The sequence below is a fragment of the Spermophilus citellus genome, assembly GCF_964194105.1.
Source record: "Spermophilus citellus genome assembly, chromosome: 16".
Taxonomy (NCBI): Eukaryota; Metazoa; Chordata; class Mammalia; order Rodentia; family Sciuridae; genus Spermophilus; species Spermophilus citellus.
Window position 1 is genome coordinate 86,499,292 of NC_138196.1, and position 14,921 is coordinate 86,514,212.

Genomic DNA, 14,921 nt, shown 5'->3' on the forward strand with positions numbered 1-14,921 from the left:
ACATCATCTTCAATGTCGTATTTATGGGAAACTCCTATATTTTCCAAACCGCACAGCAAGGGCCTATCTTGCCCTTGGGGAGATCTGTGCCTCTGACCCGCTGCCCGGCACACAGGCTCAACACCACCCTTGCAGACCTCCTGCGGCTCCCGTTGCTCGAGAGGCAAGGAGTGTAGAAGGCACACAGAGGCCAGCATCGAAAGCCAGAGGTGCCGGGTGCACCCGAACACTGCTCCAGCCCAGTGGTACAGAGGCCGGGTGCCCGGCGGTCTGCGGGCAGCATCTCTGGCCATGGTTGGGAAGAGCCACACTACCTTGCGCTGGCGCCTGCGCTGCAGCTGCCGCCCCTCCATGGTGCCCACCGTGCTCGCCACCAAGCCTCTCACCTTCTCCTCACAGTGCGCCTTTAAACGGGTGAGGTCATGGGAAAGCTGTGGCATAAAGAGACACAGCTTCAAAACAGGCCCTGCCTGCACAGGGCACCTCAGGGCGAAGGACACTGGCCCCTCTCCTGGGCCCAGCCCTGCTGATGGAGAGGTGAAGGTCTGTGTGCCGGAGACTCCACCAGAGGACACTGCCCTGGCCACCAAGGTGGCAAGTGCACCACACACCCATCAGCACCCGACGTCACTCAGCAGCACCTGGGAGGACAGCCGTGGCCTGGGCAGCACCAGGCCTCTGCATCAGCCCCCACACGGGAACGCTGCCTGCAGGACTGCCTCCACGCCGCTCCGGCCTCTCACTGACCAGCTGGGCTGGGCTCTTTTGCACTGACCAGCATCTCAAATGCACACCCCCAAGCCCTCTGCTCCTCTGGGGGCGTTTCTCATGTCCACCAGAGAAACTGTGACCGTGTTTAACCAAAGCCTGAGATGCCTCCTGACTCCCCACCACTCATCGTTTTACTCTGGCAGTTTTAAAATATAAACTCATAGGCTAGAGACCTGATCTGCCTGTGCACACCCCACCTGGTACTCCTGGCAGGAAACCCAGTTTGGCTGCCTCGCAGGACTCCACGTCCACAGGCCAGGCCCGTGCGGCCCCGCATGCTCCTCCAAGCAGGGAAGGGCTGCCCAGTCACTGCACCCTCTCTGACATCCTTGCTGGTGTGCTGGGGGCTCGAGTGGGAACACAGTCCCCTCGGAGGGCAGAGCGGTCGCGCGATGCCCAACGGGCCCAGCTGCCACGTAAGCCACAGGACAGAACCAAGTGTTTCCCTCGTGTGCTCCAGGCCACCTTGAATGCTACACCCGAGAACTGCTCTTGAAACCACAGCGGCCGTCAGGAAGGTCTGACCCAGCCCCGTGCTGCCCCGGTGTCTAGAAGGAGCCTGGTAACAAACCTGAGCAGCTGAGCTGACCACGCTCACAACTCGAGTTCAGAGAACACAACAGCTCCAAGCAGCCCTGTAACCTGCCAGCCACAGAGACGGGAACCGCATCCAGAACGCGGCCTCTGGTCGTGGGGTCACTGGGGAGCGGGACAAACCTGGCCACGGCCACTAGTCACAGGACAAAGGTGTCCAGCCTCAGAGCAGGGCCGCCTGTGGCCTGCCTGGTGACCACACCCTGGTATGTGGGACTGGACACACTGGTACCCAGAGACCCTCCCACACCTGGCCAGAAGACCCCCACCAACAAAAACTGGGCCCCCACCCATGGTAAAGGCCTCACTGCAGAGGAGCCTCGGGGAGGAGGCTGCAGCCACGCACAGCCCCACCAGCTCTGGAGTTCACTCCTGGAGGGCTCCAAGTTCCTCGCTGGACCCCACCTGTAGGATTTCCACAAAAACATTTAAAACTCTCCTTAGGAAAAGGTCGTCTCAGGCCGCCTGGGACGCCGGGACTCATCCCTCCACACGTCCCGCGTCCTTCTGCCTGTGGGGAGACACGGGCTCTCAGGACTCCACTGAAGGACACAGAGCGGCACCCGTCAGGCCACCGGCTGCGTGGGCCTGGCACACCCAGCAAGCAGGAGCCACAGAGCACCACCAGGACCCACACAACGCCTGGACAGGGAGCCTGCCTGGGGTCCTTTCAGCGATGGAGCTTAAGAAGGTGTAATGTCCCAATTACCTATGATCATTCACCCCACGCAAAGATACCTCATGTTCTCCCCAAACTGAATGTCGAGGTCTTAAAAACAATCCCATAAGTGCCCTGTGAATAAAATCCACATCTCACAGCCCGTGCATGTGCCGATGGGGGGACAGCCACCCAAGCCAGACCCACACCTACCTGCTTCTTGTGGCTGCTGCGCAGGAAGGGCCTGGGGACTCCGTTCCTGCATTCTGAGTCACTCTGCTCTTCGTAGCTTTCAAATTCACTCGAACTCCACCCATACTCCAGAGAACTGTTTCCACCTTCATCTCCGTTCTCCACGTCGTCATAAATCATTTCATCTGAGTGCACAAACACCAAGACAACATTAAAATGGAGAGGCAGCACACCAGCCTGGCCGTGATTTTACCTCGCCATCTAGCCCAGGGGCGGGACACATCCCAGTGCCCGACACGCTTCTTGGAAAGGCACCACTTAGAGGCTCCTCCACTGGGCAGCTCCTCGGTGGTTCTCATAGGTCCCCAACCCCATCCGTTTCCCAGGGATGTTGCTCTGTGGGAGCCCCCCACAATGACACCAAGTAACTTGTTAGCAACAGCAAACTTTCCATGAAGGAAAGTCACAGGGAAGTACAGACAGCATAGAAAGATGACAGACAGCTCGATGATGGGCAGATGGCAGGTGGGCAGAGAGACGGCAGATGCTGGCTGGGTGGCTAGGAGGAGGGGTGACAAACAGCTGCTGATTTCCTCTACGCAGATGAAATACTGAAGCACCGACACAGTGCACTTGCTTCAAACAACTGTACAGTTTGCTTTTATGCTAAAAATGGTGATAAAACTTATAATCTGCTAGTGTATTTAAATGCCTTCTTCACATAGGTCATTTCAGAACGAGTGAAGACATGTCATATTTATGTCACCAAGTACGATGACAAGGAGCTCTCTGTTAAAACCCCAAGGGCCACCCACGGCATGTGTCCTGTGGATGAAGCTGAGCGGTGCCTCCTACAGTGGGCCAAGGCCTGATGCCCACGAGAGCAAGCCTCCTCCCAGCAGGTGCCAGGACGCCACGATTCCCACTAACAAGCGGCATCAGCAGGACAGCGAGGTGCTCCCCCACAGTGGTGGCCGCTGGCTCCAGGGCTCCGGGAGGACAGAGGACGTCCTCAGACCCCAAACACATGCCTTCCTGATCCCAACTGTGCGTCTCGGGGGCACACGTGGCTCTGCATGAGGCTGAAGTTTACCCAGGACAAAGGACGGAAGGCAGCCTTCTGCTTAGACGGTCACCTCAGGGCAGTCTACCTGGAAGATGGCATTTCCTGCATCAAGATAAATCCGTATCTCTACGACCTCTACCGCGCAACCTCAGTCCTTCACTGCGGTAAAACTTGGAGTAAGAACCCTGAACAGGAGGAACACACTCCTCAGGGGGAAGGCAGCGTCTGCCTCTGCTGGAAATGGCCACTTTAAATCCCGGGAAGTTCCAGATCCTTCCCCAGGGCTCCTTCGCCTCCCACAGGTCAGGGCTTGCTCCGCTGGAGGGTGGATGACGACGTGAACATCTACCCTCTGCAATTCCTGGGTTCCGACTCACGGTTTCCAAAACTGAGGACTGAACCCAGCCCCCACAGCGCCTGCCCGCCCGTCCCTCCAGCCGCAGCCCAGGGCCTGCTGGGCCACAAGTCCAGGAGGGATCTAGGTATACACAGCAGCTGCACAGCTTGAGGAGCCGGCAGGGGGTGGCCTCTGTGGCTCCAAGATTCTACTGAGCCCCTCAGTGCCCTCGCACATGCTGGCCAGGCCAACGCCACCAGGTAGACTCTAGGAGGAACCTGGGCACAAGGGCAGCTGTCCTAGAGCCATGAGGCGCCTGGCCCTGGGACTCGGAGTCCAAGGAGGGAGTCTCCGAGCTCACTGCATCGGCTTCATTCAGAGACACGGGAGCGTGGAACTCTGAACGGGTGAAAAGGCACAGGGTGGCGGGCACGCCTGCTGCCTACCCAGACACCTGCCCGGAGGCCTCACTGGTCTCACTAGAGGCAGAAGTGACTGCTGACCATCTAGCTGACCAGCCTCGGTCCTCCAGGTCAGCACAGGTCACTCCTGCTGGTGCTGTCCCGAAGGACACGGGCACCACCAGCGCTGACCCGTGCCCGTGGCTGGACACTGCCCAGTCCACACTCAGCCTGTCTGGGCTCATCTGCGCTGTGCTTCCTGAGCCTCCCCACCTCTTGCCCTTTACCAGTCGGGCTGGGCCCTGGGCCATGAGTTTCTGGAGGTCCACCTGCGGGGGCCACAGGTTCTCAAGCATGGCCTGACTGTTCATGCCAAGCCTCACGTGTGGGCACCGCATCCCCACTGCCATGGCGTCAGCAGGTGATCCTGAGGGCAGAGTTCTCAGCATGCGGTCAGGGCCCTTCGTAGGGAGACCCAGGGGCAGCCTGCCTCCTCCGTAGAGGACGCAGGGAGAAGGCAGAGTGCAACCAGGGAGCGGGCCCTGACACCAACCTGCACACAAGCGATGCCTCGGGTCTCTAAGACACCTAGGCTACTGCACTCTGTCACAGTGGCCCAAAGGGCTGAAACAGACGTGAGCCACTACCCAGGAAATACCAAGTGTTCTTCAAAACCTGGGGGGCCAGCAGGACACTCGAGGCAAAGAGCATCAGCTCCAGTGGGCAGCATGATCCTGGCCAGGGAAGTGTCATGCTGACCTCAGAGGACCATCAGGAACAAGATACTTCCAGACCTTGAAAAAGACACGAAGACACTTGGCTCCCACAGCCACAAGGTTTGGGGAAGGTTTGTGAGCAGAATTTCCTTGCAAAGGAGAACCAGGGGAGTTGGTCCCTGAGCATCAACTCTCTGCAGTGCTATCCTCACAAAGGGGGCACGGGCAACCAGGACCACAGCCATCCCTGGCAGCCACCTCCTGGAAGACCCAGGGCACAGGCTACCTGGCAGGGCCAGTGACCCTACCAGGTAGATGAGCTGGCCTGTAGGCAATGAGCTGGGGGCCCCCCTTATTTGCACTTACATAAATCACCTGCTCCAGGCAATTGCCCTTATCAAGAGGCCCAGGTGGGACTGTTGGCCTGCAGGGGAATCCCGAGGGGGGCACAGCTCCTCTGGGGTGGACAAGCCCCAGGCACTCCAGAAATGGATGAACTAATGAGTATCCGACACTCCACCTCTGAGAAGTCTGACGGATTTCAGGAACACATTCCTGGTCAGGCTGGGAAAGGCCCCTTCTCCTGTCGTCTTCCCCACAGCCACTGAAGTGCGTTTGCCCTCACCCTGTAGAAAGGACCCGACTCCCAGGACACACCCACCGGGCTAAGTGGGATTCTGCTTTTTTCTGGGACACCACTGGACTCATTTCCTGTCTTATCTGGGACACCCAGATTTCGAGGGAGGGGTTTGCAAGTTTACACTACATCTTGAGTTTAGAGCCTCGCCCGTCTGCCATCACAGGAACAGGGTGCCCTGGAGGGTCGCTCGTTCCTGCAGCTCATGGGCCAGCTCTGTGTCTGGGGACTGTTCTGCATGTGAGCCAAGCCATGGATTCAGCATCCTCGGTTATTGCAGATTAATGCTTTCAATTTCAGATACAGCTGACTCTTACAGAAAAACGTAACTTAAGGGTTTTAATTTATCGAGGAAAAGCTATGGCTTCTTCAAATACATGCTGCACCTACACTCTGGGTCTTCTACAGTCTTCCCCCTGCTCCCCTTCTCCGCTTCTCCCCCTGAGGGCACCACCAGGGCGGGCCTGTCTCTACTTTTCCAAGGACTGCCTGGGCTCTGCTGAAACCCTGCTGCTGTGTCATTCTGTTTTATCACTTTCCGGTATCTTCTTTCCTCCCTCCCACCATCCTTAGTGTACTCTGCTGTCTGTTCTTGTGACTGGACTATACCCAGACTCAGGACTTTGCAATCCATTTTTAACATATGCTATTATGTAGAGAGCTTTATTATCTTAAATCTACCCTACACATTTCTAAATTATTCAAGTCAAATTACTTCTGATTTTCATTGTTTTCAAACTGACCACAAGTAGCAGAGTAGTGATTGATAATTCCCAAATGTCTGTGGTTTTTACCCATCTTATTGGACTGGTACCCAGGGAGGAGACCTAAACAGCAATTCTCTGACACTGTTCTTCTTTGTGGCACACTGGGAACTCGCTCCAGGGCTCCGTGCGTCCTTTCTGTCCCTCAGACTCACCTTCTACGCTCACTGGCCCTGCATCCCGGGTCCTTCCACAGGGGAGGGCTGCCCCTCCTACAGTGATGGAACCAGGTCAGAGTGGGCTCTAGGTATCCTGGGGCTATGCCGTCAGGAAACCCGGGCTCAGCACTGCAGACCCGCGACGGTGCTCCACAGCGGCCCCAGTAGCCGCCTCACAGAGCCCGGGCATTTCTTTTCCTACCAGTTACTTCAGATCCTCTGCATCCCTCTCTCTCTCTCACGAGAGACACAGCTCTCCATTTTATCCCTCTGAGGACTTCTCCCACTGGCAACTGGATCCGACTCCCGTTTTCCGTGAGAACCAATGTCTGGACTTCTGCAGTCTTTCTCAGACCACTGCTACTCTTTCTTAACTTACACTTCTACCTTTAGCCAGAATGACGGTTTGTCATTTCACACTGCATTTCACTCTCTTAGCAGTCACCCATGAAACACACTGGACCCTCACAGGCCACAAAGCGAAAGGAGGCAACCAAGGAGCCCAGCCAGCTGTAAAAGTGGCCTCAGGGCTTGGTGCAGCAGCGCCCTCCCAGCCCAGGGCCACCCAGGGCTGAGCCCCACGGAACTGCCACCGTTATGGGTGGCCCTGGGCTTGCAAGGCTACACATGCGCCTCGACCTCTTCTTCCCCTCACTTTCCTCTAGGCTCAGCACTGCGTCCTCAGAAGCCTGACATTAAGTATGTCCTCAGCATCCACAAGGGGGTAAGCTCCCCAGGCTGTGGCCGGCAGATCTTCCTTCTTGAAGGAATCTGCAAGTCCAGGTTCAGAGAGCGGCTACTCCCTCACTCCCTGGTGCTGTCTCCCAGATGGAGAGGGCTGTCCCCCTAGGTCCTAACTGCAGATCCGCCGTGGGCTGCGGTCCCAGCCGCCCTGCATGTTCCCACTGGATCTGGGGCTCCGCTCTGCGGCATTAGCCTAGTATGGACTGACATTTAACTAATCCTGGGTTGAGTCGGTATTTCTGAGAATTTACGTCTTCCTATAACCCTAGAAAATTCTTAGTGATGCCACCCAATCCTGATTCTCCCCATTTTCCCACTGATGTCATCTTCAGACACAGGCTGGGGCTTCTTGGCCACCAAGGGTCTGATGTCTTTGTTCCTACCATCCACATCTTTCACTCCTGCTTCACGTGCTGTCCACACATATGTGCATGCACACCAGTGTTCTACCACATGTGGAATGTGAACACAGACACACATGCACCCGGCCCCGGGGTTGTGTGCATGCTCAGGAGCCCCTCCGCACCCAGAGGGAAAGACTGCTAAGCTCAGGTCCAGAAAGAGCAAACCTGGTTCCGAGTCTGAATTCTCCCTGGGCACATCATCATAAATGGCTTCCTCTGGATCTGCAACAAAAGGGAAGAAGCTGTAAGGGCCACCCTGAAGGAACCACAGGCACCTAGAGCTCCCAAGCCCACTGTCCCCTGAGAAGCCACACTGGCTTGAAAAGCCACTTTAGTGGGCTTTTTTGGCCCACCACGGGACAAGCACTGCGGTTGGGGAGGACTCTTTTGTTTGGAATGAGAGATGCCACTCTGTGGACAAGCTGTGGAAGGCCACAACAGGTGACCTGTCCTATGACCTGTGTTCAATTATTCACCTCTGCACAAGACTGTGGCCGTAAAGCCTTCTAATGCACAAAGTACAAAAGTGACGTCCAGAGTTTTGGAAATAAAGGGGGAACCACTTGTGCCATGTAAAACAGGAAAGCATTGACATGACCGACGGCCCCACGGTGCTTGCAAGGTACTCGTGGGGGACGAATGTCTCAGCTGGCACCTCGTGCACCACTCCTGCTCCGTGAAGGTGAGTTTCCTCAGGAGCAGGCAGCACAGGCCACATGGTACATGCTGTATAAGACGGCCTTGTCAGAGCAGCAGTGACCTTGGCATTGACTGAAAAGTGTCTGTTTCACAGAAGGACCTTGCTATTACTTTTTTTTTTTTTGAAGCGGGGGATGGCGGGCTGCAGAGTGGGTACCAGGGATTGAACTCAGGGGCACTCGACTACTGAGCCACATCCCCAGCCCTATTTTGTATTTTCTTTAGAGACAGGGTCTCACTGAGGTGCTTAGTACCTTGCTTTTGCTGAGGCTGGCTTTAAACTGTGATCTCCTGTTTCAGCCTCCTGAGCTGCTGGGATTACAGGCATGGCCATGCACCCAGCCTGGGTTACTTTTCTAAAACACTCACTCACTTATCAGTGTTCCATTCTCTATAAAGGACCACTCCAACTGCCAAGTCTTCCCGTAGGAAAACCCAGGTGAGGGCTCCCTGTACAGGACACGAGCAGAAGCTCCCCCTGCACCCTGCCATCGCTGCCCAGAGCTGGGAACATGGCAGCTGCTGTCACTGGTGAGCTCAGGGTCACGAGGGCACTACAACTGCAGCCCCAGCAAACACTGCCCCTTTCTGAGACAGGGGTGAAGGACACTTGTTCACAGCACTACCTTTCAAGTATAACTCTTCTAATTAACTGGACTGTGTAAGTGAGTAACAGGAGGAACTGGGGAAGATTTTGCATTGGAAATAAAACCACCAGCAAAGAGCCAGATGATGATTTAATTCTGCGATGATCATGATTCAGCAGCTCCTGGCAGAACCAGCTAGTTAAGCCAGGATCTGTGTTCTGCAAAGTCATGAGCAGAGCAGTGTGAGGATTTGCAGGAGGTAATCCAGTGCTCAGCAGCAGCTGCCGAGGTTTCCCCCAAGTCGATGTGCAAGCGTCAGAGGACCAGTGGGTCAGAGAAGGCATAATCAAAAAGCAATCTTTACTTTTCGTTAAAAATTAAAGAAATGAATCTAGCTAAAACGTGTGCTAGATGTGGCATGCTGGCGGGCATGCTGAACGAAGGGAAGGGCCTCATCCTGGGACATCAAACCACATGTGGAATTGCAATCTGTCCATGGCTGGCTGAACCACTGCCACCTCTAGTCAAAACCGTCCAGGACAAAGTGGCTCCTAGGAATTGCCAGCAGGAATGCCTTGCCATCCCAGCAGAGTGGCCAACAGGGCTGCAAGTCAACACGTTAGTTTCCCAACCAAAGTCCATACCAAGAGGTGCAACGGAGAGGTGGCAAGTGCCAGATGTGATCACCTGTAGAAACGACGGCCTGTCAGGGAACCTAGGGACATTCCTACGCTTTAAATAAGTGAGAAATGTTAAAGCTTCTGATCTGACCAAAGAGAGGGCTCAGGATACTCACTCTCCATCCATGCTGTGTTGGCAGGGTCTGCTGCCCATTGGGCAAGGGCGCTGCCACCTCGGCTGTCTTGATCACCACTGAAAGAAAGCACCATGAAATCAGAACCCACAGAAGCACCCCACCTCAGAGGAGTGAGCACCCGCCCTGTGCCCGCGTGTGCCCAGCTGGGCCTACTAACTGTGGTTTCCCTGATATGACTCTACAGAAATCCCATGCCCAAATTCATCCCGACTTGTCAGCAAGTGCTCTCGACCACCTCTGCACGCAGCAACAGGACTAGCACCACAGGACACAAGACAAATGCAGTCCCTGCCAGAAGGCCCGACTCGCCTCCAGGTCTGCACCATGCTGCACATGACGCTGGGGGTACAAGGCCTAAACCTTCACCCCCACTACCGGTCAGGGTCAGAGAGACACAAGGCCACCCTAGCCCATGGGTGAGTCACAGGGCCCGACAGGGACTTGTATCCTGTCCTGGGCCACAGGAAGCCACTGCAACACTCCGATCAGACCCACTGGAGAACCTAAGGGGACAGCTTCAAGGCACCGCTGCTGACAAAAGGAACACCAGGGTGCCAGGCCCAGGACACGTGCATTCTGCTGGCACTTCTAAGGGGAAACTGCAGCAGCCTAACAGGCCCAGAGGAAAGAGGGGACTGGGACAGGGCCAGCATCCAGACACAGAGGAGCAGAGTGCCAGGAGCCAGGCCATGGAGAGGCAAGGTGCCTTGCCAGAGAGTGACACGGGCGGGGCCACAGCAGACACTGTTTTACTGAAAGCTCTAACGATAGCTGCAAGACTCTGAGGACAAGACTGAAGGCTTCCGTCACAACACCATACAGCTGTCAGGCACACGCCCCAGGACATCTCCAGGGCCCCAGTGGCCGCCTGACGGTGCAGGGGCCTGGGATCTTTGCACACAGCTTCTCCTGCGTGACTGGCCGGCATGCTGAAGGAAGGGACCTCAATCATGCTACTCGGAAGCGTGCCGTGTAACACGTACGACTGGCTCATTTCTAAGTTGTTTGCTTAGTACTTAGCACTGTGTGTGACTGAGGAGACCTGGAACTGCAGAAGGGAGACCGTGGGGGCTGCAGAGCCCCAGGGTGCACTGCACAGCCCGCCTCAGGGCTGCGCAGGGACGGGAGCCAGGTCCTGCTGCTCCAGCGCAGCCCACACCGAGAAAGGAGGGTCACTGCACCTTTCAAGTGTGAGGATACACCTTTAAAAGGGTCGATTTAAAAAGTAAGCAAAATCCTGAAGCAAGCAGGAAAGGTATTTTAAACCATTCTGAGCATTTCCGTGTTTAAAAGTCTTGCGCTCTGGAAACCCCCCCTTCTGTGGGCTCCGTTCTGGCTCCTCCCATTCAGGAAGACCCCGCCTCTTGGCTCCTCCCCTTCCAGAAGATCCCACCTCCTGGTTCCTCCCCTTCAGGAAGACCCCGCCTCTTGGCTCCTCCCCTTCAGGAAGATCCCACCTCCTGGTTCCTCCCCTTCAGGAAGACCCCGCCTCTTGGCTCCTCCCCTTCCAGAAGATCCCACCTCCTGGTTCCTCCCCTTCAGGAAGACCCCGCCTCTGGGCTCCTCCCCTCAGGAAGATCCCGCCTCCTGGTTCCTCCCCTTCAGGAAGATCCCACCTCTGGGCTCCTCCCCTTCAGGAAGACCCCGCCTCTTGGCTCCTCCCCTTCAGGAAGATCCCACCTCCTGGTTCCTCCCCTTCAGGAAGACCCCGCCTCTTGGCTCCTCCCCTTCCAGAAGATCCCACCTCCTGGTTCCTCCCCTTCAGGAAGACCCCGCCTCTGGGCTCCTCCCCTTCAGGAAGATCCCACCTCCTGGTTCCTCCCCTTCAGGAAGACCCCGCCTCTGGGCTCCTCCCCTCAGGAAGATCCCGCCTCCTGGTTCCTCCCCTTCAGGAAGACCCCGCCTCTGGGCTCCTCCCCTCAGGAAGATCCCGCCTCCAGGTTCCTCCCCTTCAGGAAGACCCCGCCTCTGGGCTCCTCCCCTCAGGAAGATCCCGCCTCCTGGTTCCTCCCCTTCAGGAAGATCCCACCTCTTGGCTCCTCCCCTCCAGGAAGACCCCGCCTCCTGGCTCCTCCCCTTCAGGAAGATCCCGCCTCCTGGTGAGCCTCAGGCTGCTGGGGTGCGAGCCCCGCCCTCTCACAGTGACTTATGGGTCACGGGTTCCAGGCAGGCTTCCTGAACCAGCCTGCACTGGCAGTGGGTGGGGGTCTTGACAGTCTTTCTCCCCAGAAGCCTGTCTGTGGGAGGCTCCAGGTCTGAGGTCCTTCAACCCTGAACCCTGAAGGGGAGAACAAGCCATGCTGAAGACAGCACAGCCCTGCCCAGGCCCACAGCCCATCACCCTGGGGCAGCTGGGTGGCCCCACGTGGGTAAGGCACCTGGTGACCACGCACTGGCCTGAGGGAGGCCTGCAGCACTTGGAGGGGCCTGAGGCAGGAAGGGGGCCGGGCCGTGGGCAGCAGGAGGCTGAGGGAAGGGCGGGCACCGGGCACATGGGGTCAGTGCACGCGGCCCACCTGAGCAGGCAGGGCCTCAGGATAATACAGCGACCTACCTGAGTGGAGGGTCTGCAGAACTTGGAGAAGCAGGCTGGTGGTCCTCAGCAACCTCCAGAGCTCCTGCTGGGAAAGAAGAACCCATGCTTTACATCCCAGAGTGTGTGAGCGGTCATCATTCTCCTCTCATGATGAGTCCACAGCTCCTTCTCACCACAGGCTTATGGCACCATAAAGATGGCTGGGAGGCTTAAGAACCTCCAGTTCCTAGGCCAAATGTGCTCAGCATGGGGTCATGACACAGAACAAACAAAGCACACGGAGGTGCAGACAGATCAGGCTGCAGGTCGAAGCACACGACCCTCTAGCTCCAGTGTCCGTGGGAATTTACAATCTGATTTATTTGCAGGGGCATCTATGGACCAATGCAGATGGCCCTCAGGGGAGAAAGCGTGATGTGGGTCCAGCCTTATGCACACACACTCATGCCCTCACTCTGCACAGGGCCGACTCAGGCGCCTGGGCTCCACCAGGCATCCTCCTCTCAGCCCTGTGTGGGTGTTGAGAGCGGAAATCATGGCAAAGGCCATCCTACATGAGAAGACGGCTGACGAACAGCCAATCAGGTGCCAGCAAGAGAAATGAGTCTCCACTGTCCACACAGAGCCCTCAAAAGGGACTCACTGATGGGTAAGCCACCATTCCCAGTCAGCTGCTGGATGGCTGACTCAAAGGCCAAGAGAGCTCAGCCAGCTTGGTGACTCCACAGATGAAGGCAGAGTCCAGGCACAGGGCTGCTGCCACACAGCACAGGCACAGGTGCAGGGCAAGGAACTGCACACAGCAGGCAGGACTTCCAGGCCACAGAAGCAGGCCTCTGTGCCCAGTGCTGCGGGAGCTCAGGCAGGCCTCCCAGCCTGCTCCCACCCAACTTCTCACTGCAGGGGCTTCCACATGTCCCACCCCCAGAAGGTTGCAGTTCCCGGCTCGGATCCTCCTTTCAAGAAGGAAAGTGCAAGTTGGGTGTCCTCCAGAACACAAGAGCTCTGATGTGGGGCAGGGGCCACGGGAGCATGCTCACCACACAGGGCACTGCGAGCGCTCTGCTGGCAGAAGACAACCAGGGAACCAAAGCAGCACCTGTCTCAGAGGCCTTCAGGATGGCCTTGGACAGCAGGCCAGGGCCCGGTGTGGGAAGGGGCCAGGCTAGCACAGTGTCCCAAGACAATCCTAAGGGTCACAGCGGTCCCCATCTCCAGGGCAGAATCCTGGCACCAGAAGCTGAAAGGCAAGCAGGCTTTGGACCTGCCCAAGACCAACCCTCCTTGGAAAGAGGTCAGAGTGTTCATCTCTCTTCAAAAGATAAACACAAACGGCCTTGTTCCTCGGCTCCAAGACTCACGGCAGAATTGACCACAACATGACTTTATTACAGGCTCTTGGTTGACAGTAAAAATAATCAGCAGTTGTTTTAAGATTATGCTGAGTGATTTTTAAGCTACTTTAAATGATGTTCAATCGCTAAATAACCAAACAACTTAAATACAAGCAGAGCACTATAAAAGGAGCACATTTTCTTAAGTGAAAGTCTCCATGACACACTCCCTGGTCTGCAGACGGGCCAGCTTCGTGGTTACAGACCAAGGACAGACCATGGCTCGTGGCCCACTGCAGAACAAAGACAGGCAGAAGACACCTCTCCTACGAGCCCTCTGTGGTTTCCAGAATCAAGAGCTTTCTTTAAGGAAGGTGTTTCTCTTAAATTGCTGCTAACTAGAAAGAAAAGGATCTCTGCCAAACTCCCCACAAGAGCACAACTGCGACTCACACCTGGGCCACTCTCATATGCCGCTCACGTTGTGAGAAGGCCATCTCTAGCTAACTCAGCCCAGCCTCTCGAGACCCTCGCAGCTTCTGCGCTCTGGGTAGAGAGGAAGGCAGAGACTGACTGCCCCCACCCCAGAACTGAGGACACAGGCTGGAGAGATGGGTGAACACCTGTCATCCCCAGTGCCTTGCTGCACACCCTGGCATGGCTGTGGGGTCTAGGCCTCTCCCCAAGGTCTCTTTTTGCACCTCACTGGTGTGGCCAGCTCTGGAGCATCTCCGGGCCTCCACTGCAGGCCTGCTGCCGGGCAGGGAGACAGCTCCCAGGCAGAGTGTGCCCTTGTCTCTCCTTCCCTCCTCACCCCTCCTCACTGAGAATGAAACAGCTGGACAACAACTCAGAGGACGCTGGTTTGTGGGTAGACAGGTGTATCAGGACACACGTAAATCCAGTCAGCAGCGGAACAGTGAGTGCCAGAGGAGGTGTGGGGCGTGGTGGCACTGCCAGAGGTCACCTATGGCTCCCTGGTCTTCAGAGGCCAGACTCGCAGGCTCAGCCTCGATTTCAAAGCCCTCCTTATCTGTGCCTTGTGGAAGAGAGCACTGATCCCACCCTATGAGCAGGGGGGTGACTAAGGTGGGGAAGGGAAGACAGCACGCCCTGCTGTGCCAGGGAGCAGGCGCAGTACCTTCCTCCTCCGCAGACTCCGTGCGGATGATGGCGGGGCTGCAGTAGGCTGGCTGCAGCAGGGGTAGGCTGCAGGGGACAGCGTAGCCGCAGGGCACGGGCACCGAGTACCCGCTGGGCACCTGCAGACCCACGGCTTCCTCCTCGGCGCTCAGGTCGGAGGGCGGCGGCTGGTCCTCCTGGAATGGCGTGATGTCGATGACCGAATAGGGGTTCACTCTGGCTGGGACCGCAAGGGGGGCAGGTTCTGCCACTGCCTCGGCTTCTGTGCTGGTCCCGTTTTCGCCTCCTGGAGGGCGGAAGGTCACCTGTCAGAGCACTCAAGGGCAGGCGGGTGCCCTCCGTGTGCGGGCCAGGAAGGCCTGG

The 14,921-nt window shown here is 56.9% G+C and overlaps 1 protein-coding gene across 9 annotated transcripts in view; it reads right to left on the reverse strand.

Annotated features, from left to right (window-relative positions):
- ARHGEF10 (Rho guanine nucleotide exchange factor 10) overlaps nt 1-14,921 on the reverse strand; it is a 147,199-nt gene that overhangs the window by 112,778 nt on the left and 19,500 nt on the right. For 6 of the 9 annotated variants that reach the window (XM_081269106.1, XM_081269105.1, XM_081269101.1 and 3 more), the window contains 6 exons: nt 14,557-14,844; nt 12,100-12,166; nt 9,525-9,601; nt 7,608-7,664; nt 2,237-2,400; nt 315-431 (listed from right to left, as the gene is read on the reverse strand). In XM_081269106.1, the coding sequence (XP_081125232.1) occupies nt 315-431; nt 2,237-2,400; nt 7,608-7,664; nt 9,525-9,601; nt 12,100-12,166; nt 14,557-14,844 (770 nt within the window). The remainder of the gene's footprint in view (nt 1-314; nt 432-2,236; nt 2,401-7,607; nt 7,665-9,524; nt 9,602-12,099; nt 12,167-14,556; nt 14,845-14,921) is intronic. The other 3 variants (XM_081269100.1, XM_081269102.1, XM_081269103.1) reach the window with 3 other exon arrangements.